The sequence below is a fragment of the Pagrus major genome, chromosome 13, assembly GCF_040436345.1.
Source record: "Pagrus major chromosome 13, Pma_NU_1.0".
Lineage (NCBI taxonomy): Eukaryota > Metazoa > Chordata > Actinopteri > Spariformes > Sparidae > Pagrus > Pagrus major.
Window position 1 is genome coordinate 19,793,313 of NC_133227.1, and position 25,232 is coordinate 19,818,544.

The following is a 25,232-nucleotide window of genomic DNA, read 5'->3' on the forward strand; positions in this document are numbered from 1 at the left end:
AGATCCACACAGGGCTCTCCTCTTTGGCTCCTCCCCCCTCCCACCTGGAAACAAATACGTCACAGTCATGAGAGCGAGGCTCACGTGTCCGACAGTGTGGTAGTACTTTATTATACCCACGACAGGACTGTCAGTAGGATAGTGTGTATAATATGAGTAGTATAGGTAACAGAAGCCTCGTTGTATTTACATTATATGCTATGCCACAGTGTTTGCTATAAAAGTTTCAAAATAAAAGTGGTGGCTAATGTTGGTAATGTTGACAGTCAGGAAGTTAAGCTTCTTTGGTGAATGTATGGAAGCCCATTGATTAAAAATAATTAAATGATTAAAATAAAAAATATTCCTATGATTATGAAAGTCAAAATTATAGATAAAGTCATAATTTTGTTACATTTATCTCATAATTAACCTTTTCTGGATTTTTATCTCACAATTACGACATTTAATCGAATTATTCTGTATTTCAATCTCCTAATTTTGACTTTTATCTAATAATGTTGCCTTTCTATCCCCTGATTTCGACTTTTATCTCACAATTTAAACTCTTTATCTCATTATTCTGTTTTTTTAATCTAATAATTTCGCTTTTTAATCTCCTATTTTTTCCCCTATTTAACTAATAATTTACATTTTTAATCTCTTCATTTCGATTTTTTTGTCCCATAATTTAAATTTTTTATGTCACAATTCTGATCTTTTTTTAATCTCATGATTATGACTTTTTAACTCATAAATATCATTGGGATATTTTTATTTTATTTTTCAAGGCGATGTTTTCATTATTATTTTATCTTTATATTTTATTTTATCTTATAATTGCGACTTCTTGTTTTTTATTTTAATTTCAATAGCCACTCAATAGATGAGGCCCAGCATGTCATGTCTTTGCGACACATCTTTAAGTCAACAACGTCATGCCCAACCCAAAAAACACATATAATAAAACACATTATTTGGTGTTTGATGAGTCATGCAGTTTGTAGCCTGTGAAACGAGAACCATTTGATGAGCCTGTGGTGTCAGGAACCATCTTGTGTGAGCCGTAACACAACCGTGATGAAATAACACGGTGACGGATGAAACTGCGCCCCCATGGCCGCCAGGAGCGCCTCGTGAAACCGGAGCCGGATGTGAGGTTTGAAATACAGCTCCACACGACCGCGTTGGGTAAGAAGTCTGTCTTAGCTACTGTGCTGGTGTAATTAATGCTTTTCCTCCATTTTCCAACCAATTAGAAACGCCAAAGGGTTGACGGCAGCTAATATACATTATAATAGCTCATACAAGTGGCGGAGCGGTTGTTTAAGCGAACGTTTTCAGCCACTATGATGAAAACCAGTGCGTTAGCTTTAGCTTGCTAGCATAGCTAGCGTTAGCCTCATCGGTAATGTTTGCGTTTTACAAAATGGCCAGTGGTATTAGTTTTAGCTTACTGTTGGTCGTGAAACTGAGCTTGCATTTGACCATGCAGCCACATTCACGTCGCCGTGTATTCGTCGTTCAGCAAGTAAAGTGGCTGCCTTTTAATTTAATTGGACACATTTTCGCCGCGAAAGTTAACGGTTTTATTAGCTTTGCTTTGCTAATAATAGCTAACTAGCTAGTGTTCGTTTCCTTCTCGCCAGAAAGCGGCGAAATACCTTGAAGTCTAAACAATAACTCCCTTTGGTGATATCAATTTAGCTGAATCTTGCCAAATCGTGAATGATCTGTTGAGATTCACTAACTAGCTAACAGCTAGCGTTAGCCTGTTAGCGCTGTCCAACTTAACCAAAGCCTCCTGTTGACTCTCTTGCAGATGCCTGGTTGATACAGAGATGAGCGGTGAGAACGTGAAGTTGTTTGTGGGGAACCTTCCTTTAGATGCAACTCACGACGAGCTGACTAAGCTCTTTGCTCCGTATGGAGAGATCAACACCTGCTCTTTGCTCAGACAGTATGCCTTCGTTACCCTGAAGGGAGAGGGGGCAGCAGACAGGTAATCAACTGTTCATTACCACTGTTATACATTATGAATGAATTGCTACTCTATCACTATCCTTGCATGTCATAGAGATTAAGTTTGACGGGGATTTAAAATGTTATACACGCACATCTTTTGAAGCACACACTCAAACAGGTAGGGTTGGCTACTTTTGCTCAGCAGGTACTTGTTCATTAAGTTTCCTAAAGTGGTTGGACTGGTTTGACATGAATGGAAACCAATCATTTTTGAACACATTTACGAGAAATGTGTCTCACAGTTGTTTATTCTCCTGTCATTGTGTTTTTTTAAACAAGAGATAGAAGTTTAAACATCCTGAAAAAAATATTTGTACCAGTGAGGCTCAGAATGAATATAAAAAAAAACATGAAAAATTTGTGGCGCACAGGCAGGTGGAAATACAAATGGTGCAATGGTAGAAGTAATTTCAGCATTCCTGTTTCTGTCATAATTTATGAGCAAGTTTTTTCAAATTTTACCAGCCGCTAAATTGATTACAGTTGTTTAATTGTCTTTTAGTGAAGTAAATCTACCAGCCACTCGCATACCTTTAGGGCCTGACTGATGTATCGGTTGTCCAAAAACTTAATTATATTATTATATATTATTATATTATATATTAGATTTTATTTTTTAGGGATTATAATGCAGAAAAAGGAGATAAATTATAATTATAAAAATTCTCAGTGATGCTGTAAGTTTGGACAATAAAGGTTATTATAAAATATCCTGCGTACAAGTGTTTGACAACCAAATTTGTGAGATCACTGCAAGAAATTTCCATATATTGGCAGATATGGATCCAAATTTTTTTACCCCCTAATTTTGGTATCCTCATTAACCCAAAAAAACATCAGGTATTGGTCATGCACTACATATTTTACCAGCATTTGACTAGAGGCCGGAGCTAATTCTGTGCCCTGTACCTCATCTTCAGTTTTACAGGGCAGCCCTATTTGTGTTTGTTAGTGTCATCTGCTGTACACCTGATGATGATAACAAAGATAATTCTTACTCCGACAGGGCCATACGGCATCTTGATGGCAAAGAGTACAGAGGCAGGCCCCTGGTGGTCGAGGAGTCCCGCGCACGCCCACCCAACTCCACTAAAGTGTTTGTGGGGAACCTCAGCGCGACATGTTCGGCAGATGACTTGCACGGGCTGTTCTCAACCTTCGGAAGAGTTTTAGACTGTGATAAAGTCAAAGGTGGGTTAGAAAGCCACTAACTGACCAGTCGCCATGATGCAGTCAGATTTTAGATAAGAAGTTCTGCTTTGTGTGTGACAGTTTGGCTTCTTTGAAATGTATAATACCAAACAAAAAGTGACAATATACTTAGGGAATGTTTTAATTTTACTCTGAAATCATGCTAACTAACCTCTCTGCTTCCTGTGCGATTTACAGCCAGACTATGCTCAAATGTTGGCTATGCATTTGTGCATATGGAGAGAAAGGAGGAGGCCATGGCAGCTATTGATGCACTCAACGGGACCATGTACAAGGGCCGCCAGTTGGCCGTCGAGCTGTCCAAAGCCCAACCTTTGATCAACCAGATTGTAACGGCTGGAAATGCAGCAGGTGTAACAGCAGGTGGAGATGAAGGCTCCATTTATTTAAAAGTGTTTTGCATGTAATTGAATGCAGAAGACAACTCTCATCGTGTTTTCTGCTTTCTTTTCCTTACAGGTGGTCTTCTTCCAAGACCACCTCCATCACTAGAGCATCACCAGAGTCAAGCAGCGGTGTTAGCAGCAGCAGCAGCAGCTGCAGCAGGACTACCCATACAGGTGAGCTAATCCTCTATCAGAACATCCACCATCTTGGAAAATCTGAGAGAGCTGTGGGGTCATGATTTTATAAACTGTGTTAGGCAGTTGTTAGTTTTTGTCTTTATCTTGATCCTTTGTAAAAAAAAAAATTAAAAAAAAAAAAAAAACACCCCCATATCCATCACTATTATTGTTGTGTAGATTAACTAAGTTTGGGTGTATTCAGAATGTTTTAAATGCTTATGTCTGTCATCTTTCTTTGTAGGTTCAACAAAGTGTCCATAACTCATTCTACAACACCACATCCTTTGACCCCACGTACGCTGCTCTAAAAGGCATCACAAGCGCTAAAGGTGCAGATGGGGTGATATACGGCGCTCTTGCCAGCCAGGTGTATGGATCTGTCGCTGACCAGGTGTACCAAGATATGGCCAATCACAATTCCGCCGTAGCCGCCCCCGTTGAAGAAGTAGAGCCACAGACCGCACCAGATCCAACAACGCTTTTTGAGGCAGCAAGAGCCAAGTTCTTCCAGGAGGGACAGAAGGTCTTTTTAAACATTTATTAGTTTATGTGTAATGTTCTCCATAAACGTTTTTGCGTCTTAACTTTTTATGTATATTCACCAACATATTTTCATTTAAAGGTTCTGGCAGAGCAGCAAGCAGGGAGAAAGGCAGCAGCTTCAGAGAATGAGCGGGACCGCAGCCCAATCAGAGGGAATCGAGCACCCCTCCTCCCTGACCCCGTTCCAGGTTCCTTCGCTCAGATACGACCCAAACGCCGTGCCCTGCTGCCGACACCACCTGGAGGACCTGAGGAGCCCCCAGCCGCCACCAACGCTCCTGAAGGGTCAGATCCTGTTGCTAGGTACACATATCACATGTTATAGAATGGAGGCAGATGAAAAATAAACATATTAAAGCCCTATTCGCACAGGACTTGTGTTACTAGGGGAGCTCGTGTGATTTAGAAATTACCGCAAGTCACATATTCCACTTTTACACAGAAATAAGCGTGTATATGTGGGTCTCTAAAATACGGAAGCCCTAAAGGGCCATGCATTCATACATTTTATTTCCTCTGTTTTCCCGTGATAACGAGTTAATTTCATTTGTTTTCTCGAGATCTCAAGTTATTATCTCGAGATAACGGGATAATTTTCTTGAGATAACGAAACTTTGATTTCCCGAGATAACGATATAATTAATTCGAGATCTCGAGATAATGACTGTGATATGATAGGCCTGAGATTATGGAGACGCCCGGGACCTCGTAGCTGGTCAGCTATGTATTAAACGACGACATCAGGCTCACTTAGATTGCGCCGCCGATATAGCTGAAGCCTTGCTAACCATCTTTTTAGATTATGCACACTAATGTGTATATTATCTGTAATAGCAAGGCATAAATCATATTTCAGCCTGTGTCAGGCCTTGATTGAAAAGATATGTGACGCAGTGATCGATATGCTCCTGCTCCTCTGACATTGCTACACTGAATGATGTTTCCTACAATGATTTAATATACTACACTATCGTTTTATTTTCTCAAGATCTCGAATTAATTATATCGTTATCTCGAGAAGATTATCCCGTTATCTCGGGAAAATGGCAATTGTTATTTCGAGATAATAACGCGAGATCTCGAGAAAACAAGTGAAATTAACTCGTTATCACGGGAAAACGGAGGAAATAAAATGTATGAATGCATGGCCCTTTAGGGCTTCCGTACTAAAACGCGCGTGAACCCGTTAATAATTGGCAATTAACTCCTTTCACATTGCCAGCGGACGGGAAGTTTGCCTTCTTTTCTTTTTTTCCCCCTCGTGTGTCTCATTCATCATAAGCATGGCGGAAAAAAAGGGAACCGTAGCAAGCAGCAGATCATATGTCTCGTCAGACTACATCTAGAAGACGTCAAGCTTGTTTTAGAAAGTCTTAATCAAAATTTCTGAATTAGACACATCGTTTTTTCTGAAGCTGATAACGGAAGTTGTTAAGGAGGGGTGTCATGTGGCTTCTTTGTGATCTCTGATGGGAGAGTTGCCCATGCACAAACCACACAGAAGCCACAAGTGGTTACTTTTTTCACATCCTTAACTTCAGTCTCTCTTTTAAACTCTGCGCTGACTGAATGATATTCAAGCCCTGCCTGACAGATGGATGGAAAGATATTAACAAGCCAGCAGCCTTAGCTTCAATACACGCTATAGCACTGGGCTTGAAAAGGAGATTAAATTAGCGTGTTCATCTGAGCTGGAGGTGATAAATACCCGGGACTGCTGCACCATAAATTGACGCGAGAGTATATCCCAATAAAATACATTCACATTGCACACAAAAGCCAGTTGTTACCAGGTGTAAGTAGGTTTTTTGGGCAGTGTGTAAGGAGTATAAGATGCCAGTTTGCATGGGACTAATATTCTCACATATAGCTTTGTTAGGAGGAGTATGACAGGTAATATGTGGTGGAAATGACCATTATGTGATTAAAATCACAGACGATCTCCACAATTTTTGCAAATTAGTAGAGATAATAACAGTCCTGTGTGAATAGGGTGCAAGTCTGCTTCCATTTGCACATATAATAACAATAATAATTTGTTAACATAGCACTGATTGATCAATTATTACAAACTGCTTTACAATAACATTAAACAATGGAAAAATGTGTTTCTCCTCAGGTCTTACACAGAGTACTACCAGCAAATGCATCAATATCAACAGTATCAACAGTACCAGCAACAGTACCAGTACCTCCAGTATGCCTACACCAACCCCCCTCCCCCTCCGCCACCTCCTCCACCTCCACCGGCCACAACACAGGCACAGGCCTCCACCACAGCACCTGCGCCGCCGGGGACATACTCAGCACCTCCATCCTATGCCGCATCGGGAGCCTACCCACCGCCGGGAACATATGACACTTCGGGAAGTTACGACTCCTCAACTGGGAGCTACAGCGCTTCATCTGGGAACTACGACGCCTCGTCAGGAAGCTATGACACATCCGGAGGCTACGGCGCACCGGGAGCATATGATTCATCGGGAGCTTACACAGCAGCGGGAAGCTACTCCTCATCCACACCGTATGAGCAGACACCCGCACACGGGCAACCCATGCCCCAGCGCAATGATTACCCTTACCACACGCCAGAACCCCCTTATCGATAGTCCCAACCCTAAACACTCCTTCCACACTGCAGACGTGTGTGTGTGCGTGTGTGTGTGTGCATGTGTATTTACATAAGGGACAGTTTAAAGAGGAACATCAGATAGGGAGCGAGGTTGCAACTCAAGTGTGCTTTAAATCTGAAGCATCTCCCCTTTTCTCCATCGTATCCGAGTCTCTAACTAGCTTGCCTGTTAGTCGATGGCGGTTGAGTGGATAATCAGTTAACAAGGTGTTTGGACAAGTAGGGAAGGAGATAAGTTGGACAGCTAATGTTGGAGTATTCTCATTCACATTCACAGATTCTGTTAGATGTTATAGAGGCACAGCTGGCTCCTTGTTGAATGTTAAAGAAGCTGAAACATTTCTTGGCACAAAGTCAGACTCACTGGTGAAGCTTTTGTTTGAATTAAATCAAGGACTTTAAATACTCTACATAACATGTGCATACAATAGGGATTTCATGTAAAATTGCATTATCACAAATTTGTGGTTGAGCACAAAAATGAGAAACAATGCTAAATTATATTAAAGAGAAATACAATAAACGGTTATATTCATTCATTAACAGTGAACTGGTATTGCGGCAAAAAGAGAAAATTATCCATCTGGCAAATTGGCCCTATTTCTACTTCTTTTAATCTTGCAGTGTTGGAGATTCAGGTCTGTTTAGGCACATTTTTGCCCATGATAACAGTTTAAAAATATACATCCAAACCCACACACTAACGTTGTCCTGAGAACATCTTGTGTGGAGTATCTAACAGGCATTTGTTTGAATTCAGCTGCACTGACCCTCCAGTAGCAACCAGTTTTTTTGTCCAGATGTGTAACTGCCGAATTATAATACATGTTGACTAGAAAAGAAAGCAGAACTGATGTTAAATTGGGTTTGAGCAGCACATCGGTCAGGTTCATAACGCCTTTCCTGAAGAACCTTTTTTTTAGATTGAGGATGTAATTGACCAGACGGTCTTATGAATATGTTTCAGGCTGGATTCACTGAGCTGACAGGTTGAGTGCTTCTAAAGCGATTATACACGATCACTCTTAAGTGATGTATAATTTTTGTCCCTCTCAAGTTTGGGTCATGGGAATCTTTGATCTGGAAAAAACCTGATTAAACTGCAGGATAAGCATGTCACTTAGATTATGTTGCAGTCCCATTAACTCTGTAGCGATGCCTACTTGTTGGTTTTGAGATGTGAAGAATTACTACAGGGTTCATTTGTAGTCCACACAGGCCTTCCTGTTCAATTCTGACAGTTTGCTTAATTTATGATGGAAATTAGCAGTCTGTGGTTATGCGTGCTTGCCAGGAGGGATAGCCGAGTGTGAATTTTTGACATGACCTCGTTAACAACAGGGTAGAAATACACTGCAGTCGTCCAAATGTTTCAGCAATTTAAATTTAAATATATGACTCGGCTGTTGTCTTGAAACAGTTTGCCATAATGAACCTTTCTTGTGTTTTCTTGCTTGGCCCAGGCTCTCTGTATGTCTCAAGGTGTACACAAACAAACGAAGATGGAACAAACAAGTCCCGCTCTCAGGAGTTGAAAATATCCTAGAGTTTTTGTTTAAAGGTTGGCATTTGCCTCTAAAACATTGGAATAGAAGTAATTCATCTCTTTCTAGTTCAGTTTTGTGTTCAGTTGCATCCTGTGTGAAAAAGAAAAGTGAATGCATTCACATCTTTCTTTAATTTTGGGTAATTCTCAGTTGAACCCAGGTTTTTGGTATATTTTCTGACTGAAGGAGAAGAGTTGAGTTTTTGTTGGTTTTGTACATATTTGCATTTATAAGCAAGAGGAATGGCAGCATTGTTAAGCCAATGACGTGAAAACAATCTGACAAATTCTACGTAGATTTCCAATTGGTTTTTGAGATTTTTGACATTTTCTATCGTTGGCTTTAATTCCGGTCCCATCAGCTGCTGTCATTGCCTCTGAAACCAGAAAGTTGAGCTAGTTTTCATACCTGAAAATGTACAACTTGGTACTCTTGTAAATACTAAAAACCTTATTTTAAACTGAAAAGGAAATGACGACCAATATTTGGTTGAACGGGGAAAACATTGACTGTTAATGCTAAGATGAAGTGATTGTATTTCTTCCTAAATGGTTTGAGATAGCGAGTAGACAAGATGAAGTAGGACAGTTGTGTACCAGTATGTTTAAAAAGGAAAAATAAAAAAAGAACAGGTGACCCGTTTGTGTGGCAGTGGCTGGAAAGGATTACCGTCATGCTTGTAGCATGTAGTGAGTGCTGGGGTGTATGAACTAAACACGCTATAAAAACACATTTGAAGTGAAAGAGAAAGCAGTTTTTCGCCGTTTCTGAGTGCAGAGCAGACGCAGGTTTATTTTTTCCTAAATGCAGTGCAGTTTGGTGTGTTGCTGTATTATCGTAGGGTTATTGACTGAGTGGATACAAGGTGACGGTCTCGGTGCTGCAGGTGAACGTGAAGGTTGTTTTGGATTTAGCAAAGGCCGCAGATTTTTCCCGAGCAGCAGTGAGAAGGGCCGATGACCTTTTTCCTTTACCCTCTTCTGATCTCACCAGAAACACACGCCTCATTTTGACACAGGATCACTCTGCATTCATTCCACACCTAGACAACCCCACACTGTATTTCAACACGGTTCATTGCATTACTCAAGTAAAGCAGACTCGCACGTGCAAATTATACCAATGCACACCTGATTCCACCTGTATTTTATATCACTTGCAGTAGCTGTTCCGTTCGTGATTGTCACTCATTTTTCTTATTCGCCACCTCAGTTCGTAGTGCTTTGGTTAAGTGACACATAGCCTCTCAAAAATATCCACATTATTCCACCTTCTCCATGTGAACTGTTAGTTGCATGCCTTGTTGTTGCTGCTGCTCCAGCCACCTTCTTCCTCTTGCTGATTATTGCAGCTAGAGTGGGAGGGAGCCAAACTGAGCCCTTGCCCTGGACGTACGCCACACGCAGCTGTAGCGTGGGATGGGGAAAACAGCAGCGTTAGGCCTGAAAATGCTGTGGACGATGGGGTGTCCCCCCGCTAAGGTAAACACTCAGACCACACACTCCTGCCCCTCCCCGAAAAACACGCGTACACACTCTCAAACATACACACATACAGATACACCTTTGTCCATACTTCCTATTCCTTACCTGTCTTCAGGGATTTTTCTTTGTAAGGATTTTTGGAGATGGATCGCTTGTCATTTTTTTAACAGGAGATAACCTTTTTTTCCTGCTTTTCCTGATTTTCCTGGTCATATCCCTACATTTACCCCAAGCATACTCTGCTCATACATTCCTGCTCCCAACATACTGACCGCTCTCACACACAAGATTTGGAGGACACATCTTTTAGTCTAAATCTGAACCCTTTCCGAAGCAGTCATGTTGTTGTTAGTACATCCCGTACCTAACAGCCCGTCATTCAAGAGTACCAGGCAATCACAGCCAGAGCTGGACGTGGGACATTTAACTGGGATGGGTTGTTAGTTTTTGTAAATGCGCCCCTGGGGCCACTTCGGGGTTAAGTGCCTTGCTTAAGAGCACATCTCTAGGCCCTTCATTTCAGAGTTGAATAACACTGGCTCAGGATCGGTTGCTGGTTCAACGCTCGACTCCCCCTCTCCCCTAAAACAGCGATTTTTTGATGCCACATTCAACTTGTATGAATGACAATGAACACAAATATCATTTTGTTTTAAATTACATTTTGTCCTATCTTCTTTGAAATGTTTAATTATCAATAAATGAATTTCAACTGAACCGAAGTTTCTCTGTGTGAATATTTGAAGATGCAAGTTTCACCCTCTTTGAGCTAATCGAATGAATTGGCGCTTAAAATGGCTCTATGTAACAATTTGTAGCAATTTACATGTATTATTCACTTTTTTATTGACCATATATGAGCAGACGCGCTCGCCTCTTTCGGTTGCCTAAACAAGCCTGTGGAAGATTTAACATGTTTAATGCTGCTGGACTATGGATTTCTTTGTGAAGGACTCGGGTCGGACTGTCCGAGTACCTCTCTCTACTCCGCTAACAGCAACAGTAGCTGAAAATAAGAAATGTGGACCGCTAAAATAAACGAAGGACCAGCTTCTGGCGCAACAGAAGTTCCACAGAGCCCCTTTAAAGTGTTCGTGGAGGAGTCACCAAAAAACTAAGAGCTCAGCATCAGATGACGTTTTATTCCATTTTCTTCCAAAAACATCAACCTATGCTTTCAAATAAAAACCAGTAATTTGATAACAATCCAAACCTGTTGATAATTCAATCACTTTGATATACAAAAAAAGAAAATGAGAAGAAATCGAAGGTATGGAACCTCACTCCCTGCTAACAAGACTTTTTCATGGACAGTGCTGAGTTTCATGCCCTCAACAACGATCAACAGTTTACAGATGTTTACTAGAGTTCTGAATGAATGCAGTATACACAATACTGAGGGTATACTGAGGTAATATGATGAGTAGGTCTATGTACGTAAATAGACGAAAGGGTGGAGCGTGAAACTGCGTAGACATCATGCGCCTTTCAGCGGGAAAACGACATGGAGATGCAGTTTCTGCCCTGGTAACATGTTAGTCTGGTTTCCAGCTGCCAGATAAGTCTGTGAAGTAGCTTCAGTGACAAATACAAAGGGACAAATTGTTTTTTTTGGGGGGGGGGAACCATTGTAGAGATCTGCACACTCTTGGATAGTGGTCCTCAATTATGGAAAATACAAAACTACAAGCAACCCATTGATGTAAGTACACCTTGAATTAAGGTCATCCATGTCCTTTTTGCAATGTTAGTGCAGGTAGAAGTATTATGTGTGCTCAGTATTTACATAGATACTTTTTCTTAGTTTTTATTTGACTTCAATAGGAAGGACAATGAGCTGAATGTAAGATAAAATAATAATTTCCCATAATAGTAAGTATATAGTTCCCATAATTAAGCTGTTTTTCTCCACTTCTAATTCTGAAAGACTCGTCCGAGGACGCTCTTTGGAAAGATTGCTTTATAGCTTGTATGTTGGGTTCCTTACATTAATTTAGTAGGGGAGATAGAAATTAAAGACAGATGTACTCTTGATTATGTGCTACAAAAATAAAAGTGTACTGACTACTGAGACATCACTGACAGACATGGAGATACTAAATTTAGTCCTAAATCTTACCCATCTGCACTGTAACAGTAGGGTTAAAAACAGTGTCATTGTTCTCCAAACCCCTTGTCCAGGTCTGTTTCAGTTGTCTCAAAAATAAAGTTGAAGCTTCTTCCAAGCCTGGTTTCAGGAAACCAGTCTGTGCTTTAGAGGATGACTGGGAAAGAATAAGTCCAGTTGATGGCAACAGACAGGACAAGACTGGGCAAACACGTTTAAAACACCACACAATATGGACCAGACCAAACACGTATTACAGTACTTTGACTTCCAATCACAACCTCCCATGATGCTGCTGGCATAGTATGAAAAAGGAGCGAGCATTCAAACACACGTATTGAAAATAGCAACGCTTTAATAAAGAGCGATTTTACAAGACTGCAATGTCTAGCTAGCTAGGTGATAACTGGCATTGACATCCATGGTGTTTTACAAAGATGCAGTTATGGTAACTGGGTTTGAAGTTTGATGGGTTACTTGCAAGTTGCATTTCTGCATGCGAGGCAGCCTTCAAACAGTTACGGACCCTCCATTGTAAAACAGTTGATTATGAATGTCAATGAACGTTCATGTCAAGAGGTAAGTAAAAAATCTCATGGAGAAATTTCCTTAACAATTCCAAACACACCGGTAAGTGAGAGTTCACACAATGGTCATGCTTTTACCGGGCACACAAGCCAATAAAAAGACGACACTTAATCATGCAAAAAAAAAGACAGTTTCTTTGTCTTTAAAAATAAAAGAACAAAAAAAATCCTTTTGGGTTCTGATATCATCCATCCGTAGTGACCTTGAATAAGAAGAAGCTGCGCTTTGATGATGACTTTGGTGCAAAAAAATGTTCCTGTTGTCGAAGAGGACAGACCCTGTCCTGTCCACTTCCTCGATGAAGACACTCTTGGTATAGACCAGTTGTGATAGTTTACCCCTGACCCTCCCGCCCCCAGACCCCACCCCCTTCCTCCTCGAGATGGACACAAACATCACAAACATCAAACCCGCCCACCCACCCATCCCTGGATGATGACACCTTCAAAATACAACCATTCAAACACAGATACAGCAATAAATTGTCCCACGTACAGTACGTCATCCAATGGGGCTTCGATCACTTTACAGAGAGAGCACGTCTATAAACACATGAACGGCATTACCTATATACAGAGGACACATTAACAGTCAGAGGTTGGCCCAGGATGGATCGAGCTGCGTCGTGGGAGTGAAGTGCATGATGAGAAGAGCATTCAGCTGACGGAGAAAGACAAACCACTGGAACGACGAGTAATGGAGGAGTGTGGAAACGACAGTTTTCCAAAGGAGATATCCAAATGTCAGTTGGCCTCTTAATTAGTAACGTCAGAGAATATCAGCCTGCTTGGTAACGATTTCTAACTCCGAAGTCTCGCTCTGCTGGTAGTAGAGTCGTAGCTGCAGGGAGATTGGTTTTTGCGTAGCCAGCAGTTACAGTTCAAGGGTGAATTATAACGCCACCATGCAGTCCAAATTCTCTTGACGATTTTGTTTGGAATTGCCGGCGTGTGCAGCTCCAGCTCTCTGGAGAGATTCGCCTCAGGATTCGCTTTGAGACTCCAGGTCCGATGACTACTCGGGGCTTGTTTTTTGCGTTTTCAGCAGATGAGTGATCCTAGAGCCACCTTAATTTGACGTTGGGTTGTACAGACTGAGACACGGATACAATTACACTCACTGCTAAGTTAGTACTACCAGCTCACTAGAGACCTTTCATCTCTTAACCGAGGAACATGACCCTGTTTATCTCTATGGGAAGGCATGTGCACACAAACACACATACAGTACATGTACATAGAACAGACACAATCAATAGAAAACGACTTCATCCCCAATCGATTATTGCCCCTTTCAACTGTACATCCCAGCAATGATTTTAGGTTTTTGTGCAGCAGAGCGTTTGTCCCCTCTTCAAAGGTTTGTGCTATATATATATATCGTCTGTCTGTGGGTCTGACTTGACCTTGGATATGCCAGAAAAGCCACAATTAACATTTAACGTCTCATTAAAGCCTCCGTGTCTGGCTGTCTGAATTAATCTGTATGTCGCCACTGCGGGCATTACTAGAGTCGTGATCGACAGACATTACCCCTCCGTTGCTTTCCGACAGTCTGGTCCTCGTTTGAATCCCCCAACTGCCCTTTAGCTGTCCTGCCCATGAATGTTAACACTACATTAACAAACCCCCTCCCTACGTTGGCAATGTCTTTAAATCCTCCAAGCGGAGGTGAGACATAAGCTGCATGTTTAAAGGACTTCACAGGAGACTCATTTTGGACAGGACGAATGCTCAGGACAGGGAGGACATCAAACAGTTGGGACTTGGACCATTTCTTGATTGGCTAGACTGAAAATTGCCCACTTACTAATATCCTCTTACTGGCTCTCAGTGCATTTTTCACTACTTTTAGAGCAGTACGGGTTTAACAGAACATGTTAAAAAAACAAAACTGCATTCTGTACAGAAACCTGATAGACACATATGAAGTACAACACGACAGCAGGAAACAGCTTCTAAACAGCCTACAGATGGGTGGAAAAGACAGTAACGAGATTGCATGATATTGCACAGCTGTAGAGGAGCAAAAAAACAAAAGAACAAAATACACAGTGTGTACAGCACGTCCCCAAGTAGCAAAGTTAGTGTAAGAGGTTTACATCCAAATGCGATGCCTGGGTCTGGCTCAGTGCTTTCATCAGTTAGTTCCAGTGCAGTAACACGTTGGTACCTGGCAACACAGCAATGACATCAGGTACCGAAAGAGAAACACATATAGTACATACAGCCACGTCCATCCACACTCGACACACACAAAATTATCGTTCCACGCCGGGTTCTTGATGATGAAGTTGGCAATTAAGAACAAATGGGAGCTCATAAAAAGACTCAAACGGTAATGTCGATGCAGCACACTGAAATGTAGAAAAAGGGACACACTCATTCAAATCAATTACATCTGACATCAGGTGATGGATGACACACAACACGGGGAACCAATCTGAACAAGATGCTAAAATCACCTACACAGACATACACCCTTGGCAAAGTTCACATTGAGTAAAGTGCCAGCAAACAATCCAATCAGAGAAAGAGACGCGTGTCCTCCGAGTTTGACTCAGTTGTGGGATGGAGAGGGAAGTGGGTTAAGTTTGTTTTATACAGGAAATTATCGGGATGAGGTGGTTAGGAAGCGCCATCTGCACTTCCGTAGAGCTGTCAGTCTTCGTAGCGTCATCACAGGTCGTAATCGCCGTTTGAATTGGCAAATCAAACAGAGGATGAGTGGGACTGATGCGGAGCGTCTGGTGCCCCGGCATAATACAGATTCAAAGACAGAGAGATCAGTAGCCACGCGGAGAGAGGAGAGGAGATTAGAGGGTTAGGCCACATGGAAACAGACATCAGCATTTCTTCTGGGCCTCTCTCCTTCTTCCTCTCCCCTCCCTTTTTTCCTCTCTGTCTTCTTTCTTCCTTCGGCGCTGGATTTGGTTCTGGATTTGTTTTCTTCGACTCTTTCTCTCCATCTACTTTCCTCTCGCCTTCTCTGTCTCGGCTTTGCTGCCATGGTTACCACATCATCCCTACATGAAGTGCATCTGCAGAGGATACGAGGGGGGGGCGGGGGTGGAGGGAGGGAGAGAGAGTAATTTAGTTCAACAAAACACCTCATCAAGTGTTCAGGCATCTATTGACGAGCATATTACCTGCCGCAGTGCCAGGAAAACAGCTTCTAGGTAATCGTGAGTGCTACGTACGCAATTATGTTACCCCGCGATGTTTTGAATAATTGGTCAAAATACTTGTTTGTTCTGATCGTCTTGTAGCTGCAAGACTGTGTGAAAAACACTTGCTGGTCAATTATTATCATCTGACAACATGATTCACCCTCCGTCTTGAAGGGATTGCAGTTTGACCGCAGCCAATTATCATTTTTAAGAATAGCTGTGAATGAGGGCGTTAGTTGTTACAGAAGCATACATAGAGCTCTTCTGCTGTTATACTTCATGTCTAGAAATATATAGAAGTCCAGCACATTTCAGTCATTTTGTGAGTAAATAATTTAATGTACTCTTATTTGATCGACCCAGTTTTTTGCCTTCCTTATACTCCAATTAGTATTTTCCCTTTGCAGATAATTAGCTATAACCCCACAGCTACTACTTCCCTCTCAGCAACACTTTCCAAAGCATAAAAGAAAAGCGCAGCCCAACGTTCAGTCAAGTTTCAATTTCGATCGTCTCCCCTCTCGCCTCCTTTACTGCCTCCTGAACACGTCTACATTTATTGGGAGATAAACTGTGATTTCCTGAGAGATTGCTGAAGGTATTTATTAGAGAAGAGCTTAATTTTTATGTGGGCAAGTAAAGAAGAAAGAAGAAAGCTTCAGGTCGTACTGACAAGCGTGTGGTGGAGCACGAGTCAGTGAGCTTGAAATGAAAGTGTTTCTTTAATAACAGTCTATAACTCATAATCTCAAACGAAGATTTTAAACGCAATTCTACCATTAACCTCCACTGTAGCTGATCTTAAAATTCCCCTTTGTGATGATAGATGGTTCAATAATTTGCCATGTATGTGTGGAACAAAGAAAAGTACACTAAACTACACAAGCAAAAAAGGCCCAGATATGCATGTTATACCATCAACTGTGATCTTAAAGTAGTATTAAAAAGGCAGATAATTAAAGAAATATATCCTTTTTTGCTTTCTTGCCAAAAGTTGCACTGAAAGATTGATACCATTCTCATATGGAGGACCACAAGTGTCATAGAAATAGTAATAAAGCATTTAACTAATTGTACAATGAATTGAAACAATAATGAATTACTTTGTAATTTAGTCTATTTATTAAAAGATTAATATCTTGCGGTCCTCCATACTCTCATGTCTTCAAACTGAAATACACAGTCAGCGATTTGCTCAGCAAAATGACCAGTCCCTTTGTGGTGGACCGCTGTCTGGGTCCACACCCAGACGCTATCCTATCTGGACCATGACTGATACATTTTTGGGAATTATTACATTCTGATGAGAGCATTGCTATTTTAACTGGTGCAGCTTTTCTAGCCTTTACGGCACTAGCAGCCCCGGAAACTCAGAGACCAATCGCATGTGTTGTGAATCAGTCACATGGCGCCACTACATGACGGCATTATAAAACAGAAGTCTGTGAAACTGTTTTCAGGACACGTCAAACTGCAAACAAGGTCAATTATGACCGTTACATTATAAATTTTTGATCCGCGGAGGTTTCATATTTCATATTTGTCCTCAAGCCGAGGAAACTAATCTAAAAATCAGTGACATCATTACAATGTCAAGTCCAGAGCCTGACCCAGACTTGATTTATGGGGCCAATACTGATATTAGGAACAAAAAAAATGAAGAAAAAAAAAAAAAAACGGGACAGAGAAAATAGACGAAAACAGCGAAAAAAGTGCTTTTAACCAAGAATGGACTCTTATGTGTTTATTCTTCCCTCGGGCAGTTCAAAATTGGCATGAGTCATATCCAAGGCCATGGCGATTATGAAAGGCATCGATGCCACTACCAGACAGCACAGAGCATGTATTGAGCAAACACACACAAATCTGAACTGAGGGCATCGAAAATAAAATATTTTTTATGGCACTGAAGTTAGAAATTGATGTTCTGGATCTTTGCTTTGAAAATTTTCCCTTACTTAATTTCTTTTTTTTAAAAATCCTGCTGTTATGTCAGTTTCATCTTGGACGTATAATCCAGTAGCCTCATGTCTGCCAGTAGCCAGTTAGCTTAGCTTAGCATAAAGACTGCAACCAGGGTGAAACCGTTAGAGTGGCTTTGTTACATCTTGTTAGTTTAATCCACAAGTCTAGAAACGACAATATGTGGTTTGTGCGAGGAGGACTACTCTGAGTATCCTTTTGGACGGAGCCACCGCGGATGTTTCCAGTCTGCATGCTGAGCTAAGCTAAGCTAAGCTAACTGGCTGCTGGCTGTAGCCATGCAGTGAATACACTGGACAGATATGAGAAACTCTTAGCAAAAAAGCAACTACAGTGTGTGACATATGCACTAATACATGTATGTGTGTTACCTGTGTCCCCGGGATGGGCCCAAAAGGATTGGTGGGTCTCAGGACAGGCTGGTTGTACATGACAGGCTGTGGGGGCATCATGGGAACGCCCCCCATCTGATGACTCATCTGAGGAGGGAGCTGGTCGGAGGACAGGTTAGGAGCAAAGAAAAAAATAAGATTTAGAGTCGATTAATCCCTGCAGAGAACGAGTGAAAGCTTTCTGAGCTCAGACGGCTCCTTACCATTCCATACACAGGCACTTGGGGTGTCGTCATAGGAAAAGCCACTGGTGCTGGAGCCTGTACAGAAAAACAGAAGGACACAATAGACCATTTTCTGGCTGAGCTACAGTCTTATCTAAAACTGAAAGTTGATTGCAAACATAATCCCGATACTGTCGGTCTCGTGTCTAACCTGTCAAAGATGCGCCCCAAACAAAGACAGAAATGTTTTGACTTTCTTAAACATTTGCATGTAGGAAGACACCTAATCCCCAGCAACAAAAGGAGGTGCAACATTTAACATAGATGAATGGAGGAGGCAGATTGGCAGCCTGTAATAACCACAAAAGGATGAAACAACAATGCAAAGGCAAAGCAAAATAATTCCCCTGATGATTCATGTATCATACAATACAAACAGCCCGGTAATAAAAGTGGCACAAATACAGATTTTGAAAAATCAAAGCAGAGAGGATGAAATCAGGTACAAAAAGAGGATTGAAAGAGAATAAAAGTACTTACATAGCCAGTATAGATCATCCCATTCTGTGGAGAGTTACAGAAAAAGAGAGTTACAACAATAACAGCCACGCTTGTGCAGAGAAGATAAACCCGACCTCTGCCCATTCCTCATGTTGCCATCGCTTCTACTTTCTATTCAGGCCGTGCCGCCGGCTTTCCGAGCCATTTGCTGAATAAATGAGCGGTTTGAGTTGAGAGGTCAATCAGTCGAAAATGTAAAAGATGAGACCAGATTGAATGGAAGAGACGTGGAGATAATTAGAGTGCAGCACAAAAGGACACATTGAGGAGCTCCTTCAAAAGCCCCGAATGCAGCAGAAAAAGTTACATTTGGCCGACAGGTATGTTTGATGAGTTACACTCTAGAATGAGATATCGTATCATTAAGAGGAACTGACTCCTGACAAAGTGATGGATGACACCGAAATGAATGCACATTACCAAATTTCTGCTAGAGTAGTCCAGATCTTTTTTTACACGGAGACGTTAATGTTAAGTTGATTTTGCTGTAGTCAGTTTGTTGCTACCAGAAGATTTCTGGAGTAAATCATGACGTTAGAACGGCAACAATCAGCCGATAGTGAGAAGATTAATCTGCAGCAGTTCTGGTAATCGATTCATTCTGTTGGTCATTTTTTAAACCAAAAAACTGCCAAATCTGCCGATTGGAGACTTTTCTGCTTTTCTCTATTTTATTTATCATTGGAAACTGATAATCTTTTGTTTTTTTGTCAAAACAAGAAATCTGAAGATGATTACTTGGCCTTGAAAACAAAATGAGTAAATTTAAAAACAATATACAAGCAAAATACAGCAGAATATCAAAATAAGTTATAATAATAGTAATATTTTTTGTTTCAGCCTGCTACTGTACGTAGTCAAATTCATGCACGTTGCGCGTGATAATGTCATCCGTGATTAGTTATGTGCTAAACTCAAACTGTGGTGGCAAAGACGGTAAGCGGAGGCAAAGTGAAAGCTTCAAACACACAACAAACGTGGCTCCAAATGGGAACTGTCGCAAAGACAAGTGTATAGAATATTTTGAGTTAGACATCAGTGAATCCAGCATGAGTGTTATAGGCCACTTAAAGCAACATTATGTAACTTTTCACCTTAAAATATCAGCTTTAAAATCATTTTGATGGTACAGTGTCTTGTAACAGGGTGAACAGTGTCTCTGTCTCAGCCACTCGACCCCCCATCACTTGTTTCTGCACTATGTAACTTCAGTGAGAGGGAAGGATCACAGCGTTACATACATGTTTACTCAAAACATAACATTGTTATGACGTAATGAGTTTTGTTTGTAGTTAGCACCTACATCAAGTCTGACAAACTGTTACACATCTGGGATTAATAGTTAATAAATATATGGGACTTGTGTTTATGACAGTAGTGTTGCACTCAGAAACCGTCTAACTGCACAAAGGGCAGATTCCTGCATAATGTTGCTTTAAGCAGCACTGCTGAAGTGCTACAGCAGCTGCTAACATTAGCAGAAAATGGTGTAAATCAGTAAGCTGAAGATTATAGAGGTAGTTCATTAAACAGTAAACAGTGGACCAGCTGATTAATCAGTAAATTAATGTAATCGTCTGATTCATCAATAACAAAATCAATCATTTGCAGCTCAACATGACAATAACAAGATGTAGACTTGAAGTTCAGTGACTTCGGGGACTCAAAGGTTTATTAATCTAAACTTTAAAGCTCAACCACATCACACAGGTGTTTTTAATTACTCTGGCTAATTAAACCCTTAGTCATGTTGAAGTTGAACTGGGGATAACATGATGTCACTGTACTAATAATAAACTAGTGGTTGCTATTTGGTCATACTGGAGCAGCAAAGGCAGTGAAACCCACTTAAAAAGAGTGCAGGTGGCAAATGAGGCTGATGATCGAACCGAGGCACGTCGTGGAGACGCTGTGGTAAACTTTAATTTCATCTTTCGCAGCTTTTAAGTGTCGGCAGAGACGCTGCAGTGCCCTTTGCTTTTGGATTCCACCACAACAAGCTGGTGTGAAATGTGCTCATAAAATGTCACTCAGAGGTGGATTTATAGGATTTTTAAATTATTTTATGAGTGCTGAATTATATCGTTCTTCTCGTTTACATCAGAATCATGACTTCCCTGTTAATGTTCTCATCTTTTAATCATGAAAGCGAAGCACTTTGTAAAGTCTGTTTCAATATGAGCTTAACGATCAATCACTGATCATCCCTCTGATGTTTAATAATGATGATTGAGATCACCGTGATGACGGTTTACAGGTACATGTGCAGAGTCCATAAATAACCACAGCCGCGGTACTGACAGCTGTTCTGATGCTGTTGGAGAACCTCGGGTCTAATGAGTGGTGGAGCGGGCACAGACATTGACATGCAAACGGATGTTTAAGGGCGTTTCTACATCAATTTATGGATAGTTTTGGAAGTGGAAAGCTTGTGCATGTGCGCCCGTTTCCACAAAGAAAGCTTCATAAGGCTGATGAACAGAACATGCACTCATACATCTGTCTTTGTGTGTACACGGTGAATCTACACAGCAGTTTCTTGTGTGTTTGCTGAACTGCAGTGGAGTGAAAGTCACACCAGACGGGTGCAAATCAGCACTGTGCGCCCAGTGATAATGGTATTTAATTGTCCTGCTCATAACTAACTAGGAAAATGAGTGAGCTGCAGGGATTAATTTGTGCCGGATCCTCCCAGAACAGAATCCAGGAGCTTACAGATTGGGACCGGCACCTCCTTTGTAAATACATTTTAATGCCATCTATTCTGTTGTTCTTTAATTTCCCATTTAAGTTACTTGTAAAAATGTTTGCTTTCCCCCGTTTGAATGTATTTTGAATCTGACTGAAAAACAGAGAGAACAGTCAGGTCGGTCAGAGTTTTGTGCACGCGTGTGGTTCAATGCTTCTCAGTGTCTAAATATTTTGGGATATGATTATGTTGGTGCTGTGTAATGGTTAAATGAGTTTGGCTAAATTAGGATTATTAGATCAGTTTGTCAGCCTGCTGCTATTTGTGGCCACAGACAGAAGGAACACGAGAGGAACGTAGGGACAGGTAACGGGAGAGAGCACAAACCATGACCATCTGTTTCCATGCTGATTTGAGCGATTATTATGAATGCTCTGATTAAAAAATGTAAATACTTTGACGCTTAATTTGTGATGACAGTTTTAGCTTTGTTCAGTTTCAACAGCGAGCACCGAGGCGTTGTCTGCTCCAGGCACTGCATATTTTTGGTGTGTTTTTCACTCACCCTGACCTTCCCCTGAACTTCAGCCTCTCTGTGTTCTGGGAGCTCCTAATTTGCAAATTAAGCAGTCAGTCAGCCTCTGTATGCGCCCATTCTGTCCTGAGCAGAGGTCTAATCAGGCACCGTAACTGAAAACACCGGTGTGAGTGGACTCCAGGTGTGTACGAGCTTTGTAGAAAACATGTTATCATGCATAAAACTTGACATCAACGTGAGTGTGGCTTCCAAGTTACCATCTGAGGGACGGGCATGGGTGCAGGTGCCATGGGATGGGTGGTGTGAGTCCAGTTGGTGCTGGTGCACATCGTCTTCGACTGCCAGCCACTTCCTCCTGTTGGCTTCTTCTCTACCAGCTGACTCCACTGGAGCTCCGGCCTGATGCACACACACACATGCACACACAGCATTTACAGATGCACAGATTATGCAAAAGTATCAAAATGAGTCATATGAGAGTGTCAACAGTGATAAAGCTGCATAGACAGCTGAGTCATTTGCTTGTGGCCACGTTTAAGATGTCAGGAGAAACCCACTCACTTTTTAGCTTGCGTCCCCCCGAACTGCAGGTCTGAGAGACGGAAAAGAAAAAAACATCAGCTGAAAGGAAGCAACAGCAAAGACAAACAAAATGGAAGCAATGACTGAATATTTGGAGAGAGATACTCACTGCCAACGAGGTTGGCTAATGAAGAGTCCAAATCATTGGGCAGCATTTTCCCAGAGTGCAACGGGACTCCAGGGCTGTGAATTTGAGTGGGCGGGGCTGGCTTTAGCAGGTCACCTGACGTCCAAAGGTTACCATGGTAACGTGAAAGGAAAAAAGAGGGGGAAATGAGTCAGGAGCATGAAGCAACCGGGCATCACTGTCACAGCGTATCCAGCTCTGAGCAGTGTGTGTGTTGTGTGTGTGAGTGGGCATTTATTTGCACGCTCCGTTGTATGTTTGTATGATTATCTGCGTGTGTGCGTGTGTTTGTTTGTGTATGCCGGCCTACCTCCCCAGGCATTGTTATTGTTGGGCACAGTGTGTGTGGTCTGGATGGGGGTGAAGTTAGGCTGCAGGGTGAACAGCTCACTGGTCAGGTTTGGCACACTGCAGGAAGCAAAATGGGAAGAGGAGATGTTGTTTCTCATTTTGTATTTACGTAACCAGAAAAGATCGTTTTTAAAAAATCTAATTTATAACGACAGCCAGTCAAAAGGCCTCTTGTTGCAGAACTGGGGCAAACCGATGGCCAGAAGTTCGTAGACAAAACAGAAAACAGTTGAACTGTAATACTGCAGGTTAGAAGAGTCTCTCTGTGATATGCACTCACTGGTTGTTGACTGGTACGATGGGTGAGTTGGAGAAGAGATCCGTCGCCCCTCCGCTGCTGTTGGCACTGCCCACTGACTGGGTGCTGGGCGACACATTGGGCGTCTGAATGTCGATCACTTTATGACCATCCTCCTGCATGGGAAGCATCGATCAATTTTACATTACCATGGTTTGTAAAGAGCCCTGCAGCGCACATGAATGGGGTTAACCTCCTCTCCTCACCTTTCTGATTGGTCTGGGCCCACTACTGGCACCGAGGCCCGAGGCATGTGCCTAGATCTGGCCCGGGCCAGTGTATTGATCGATTTATTGATTGATTGGTTTGTTTATTTAAGTGTTATGCAGCCCAGCCCATAACAATAACAACACAAAGATGGCCACATAACATCTGAGAATAAACAGTTCCACAAATTCAAAAAAGAGAGGATTTCAAGGCATCGAATCAATGCCAGAAAATGTGTTATTATGCTGGAGACAGTGTTCTCTGCATTATAGATATTTCTATTGATTTGTCCTGGATGCTCCGTTATTTGAGTGAAAAATCCACCGCAGAGCATCTTCAGATTGTGACTTCATTTTCATTCTGGGTGCATCTGTGTAGGCTACGGGCCAGCAGCCAGGAACAGACAGTGTATTTCACTGTATTGCAGGATTAATGCACTTGTCCATTCAACTTCAACAACAGTGCGGAGGACAAAAAGACTTTGACGCACAGTTTCGTTCACGGTCCACACAAGCTAAAGCGATTTCAGTGTGCCTTCATCACATAAAAGCAAGAAACAGCTATTTTGTGAAAAGGGTTTGTGCGCTGGCAGTGATCATATTGTGTTTTCATTAAGCACGGCATTGTTCGGTGTACAGTTGTGGCTTTCTAAGCCTATTTATAAGTGTATGTGAGTTTAATAATTGTCTTGCAAATGTCTCGCCTTGTGTTGCTGCAGTCTGTTGTCGTCTGTCTTGTCGTCCATACGGCTGAGAGAGATCCCAGTGCTGGAGAGAGAGGACACTGCACTGGACAAGGTGCTGGATCTGAGGGTGAGAAACAGATTTTTTGCAAAGCCTGCAGAATTTACACGGCTGCGATATTGCTTTGTTTTGCTTGTCTTTGCTCATTTTATTGAGTTGCGCTTTATATACCCAACTTTATTTAAACAAGACTATAAATTTACAGCCGCACTAGCAGCTCCGTGTGGATGTTATACTCAGAGCAAAGAAGAGTACTGGAAGAAAAGTATTGGACAAGCTGAGAGTTTAATTAGACGACGCAATAGATGAAAGGTCTGAAGATAATGAAATCTATCAGGATTCTTCCCCTGGGGACCATGACTGTCTGTATTTAATTTCATGGCAATCCATCAAGTAGTTCTTGAGATATTTAAGAATGGCAGGCTGACCGACGTACACTGCAATCCCCAAAGCAACATCACTAGCAAACTAGAGTTTTCAAAACAATAGGTTATTTGAACAATGACTCTCTCATCGGCCATCAATTTGGCAATATTTGATTTTTAATCAATTATTTAACATTCCAAGCACCACATAACTACTTGTCCCCACAGTCATCTATAGAAAAACCAAAACCACGTTTTTCTACCATTTCAAATGCAATAATGTTTAAATAACTATCAAATGTGAGATAGAAATGACATAAAAAATAAAATTACAAATAAATATTATCAAATATGTAGTGAAAGAACTCGTACCCTGGAGC

At 41.6% G+C, this 25,232-nt stretch overlaps 2 protein-coding genes across 5 annotated transcripts in view; one reads left to right on the plus strand and one right to left on the minus strand.

Annotated features, from left to right (window-relative positions):
* Nucleotides 1-1,080: 1,080 nt before the first annotated feature.
* On the plus strand, nucleotides 1,081-10,705 carry rbm14a (RNA binding motif protein 14a). 3 transcript variants are annotated; one of them, XM_073480157.1, is made up of 8 exons: nucleotides 1,081-1,170; nucleotides 1,802-1,981; nucleotides 3,011-3,195; nucleotides 3,394-3,579; nucleotides 3,676-3,776; nucleotides 4,024-4,305; nucleotides 4,405-4,628; nucleotides 6,445-10,705. In XM_073480157.1, exons 2-8 carry the CDS (start codon nucleotides 1,821-1,823, stop codon nucleotides 6,932-6,934), a joined length of 1,629 nt encoding a protein of 542 aa, XP_073336258.1. In that variant the 5' UTR covers nucleotides 1,081-1,170; nucleotides 1,802-1,820; the 3' UTR covers nucleotides 6,935-10,705. The 3 variants fall into 3 exon arrangements, with proteins under 3 accessions (XP_073336258.1, XP_073336260.1, XP_073336259.1); XM_073480159.1 differs by having other exon boundaries at nucleotides 4,405-4,610; XM_073480158.1 differs by having other exon boundaries at nucleotides 3,394-3,567.
* Nucleotides 10,706-14,612: 3,907 nt separating this feature from the next.
* The window catches only part of LOC141007758 (phosphatidylinositol-binding clathrin assembly protein-like), a 29,532-nt gene continuing 18,912 nt past the window's right edge, over nucleotides 14,613-25,232 (minus strand). The window contains exons 10-19 of one of the 2 annotated variants that reach the window (XM_073480161.1): nucleotides 24,448-24,550; nucleotides 23,520-23,653; nucleotides 23,199-23,296; nucleotides 22,871-22,984; nucleotides 22,741-22,771; nucleotides 22,437-22,578; nucleotides 18,932-18,955; nucleotides 18,431-18,487; nucleotides 18,207-18,326; nucleotides 14,613-15,723 (exon numbers count right to left, since the gene is read on the minus strand). In XM_073480161.1, coding sequence (XP_073336262.1) covers nucleotides 15,709-15,723; nucleotides 18,207-18,326; nucleotides 18,431-18,487; nucleotides 18,932-18,955; nucleotides 22,437-22,578; nucleotides 22,741-22,771; nucleotides 22,871-22,984; nucleotides 23,199-23,296; nucleotides 23,520-23,653; nucleotides 24,448-24,550 — 838 coding nt within the window. In that variant the 3' untranslated portion in view covers nucleotides 14,613-15,708. Of the gene's footprint in view, nucleotides 15,741-18,205; nucleotides 18,327-18,430; nucleotides 18,488-18,931; nucleotides 18,956-22,436; nucleotides 22,579-22,740; nucleotides 22,772-22,870; nucleotides 22,985-23,198; nucleotides 23,297-23,519; nucleotides 23,654-24,447; nucleotides 24,551-25,232 lie in introns of both variants that reach the window. The other variant, XM_073480162.1, reaches the window with a different exon arrangement.

Excerpts from the sequence above, each read along its gene's own strand:
- rbm14a (XM_073480157.1), top strand. The coding sequence starts at position 1,821 with ATGAGCGGTGAGAACGTGAAGTTGTTTGTGGGGAACCTTCCTTTAGAT. Across the intron at positions 3,777-4,023 it reads CAGCAGGACTACCCATACAG|GTTCAACAAAGTGTCCATAA; the intron begins GTGAGCTAATCC and ends CTTTCTTTGTAG. Across the intron at positions 4,306-4,404 it reads TCTTCCAGGAGGGACAGAAG|GTTCTGGCAGAGCAGCAAGC; the intron begins GTCTTTTTAAAC and ends TTTCATTTAAAG.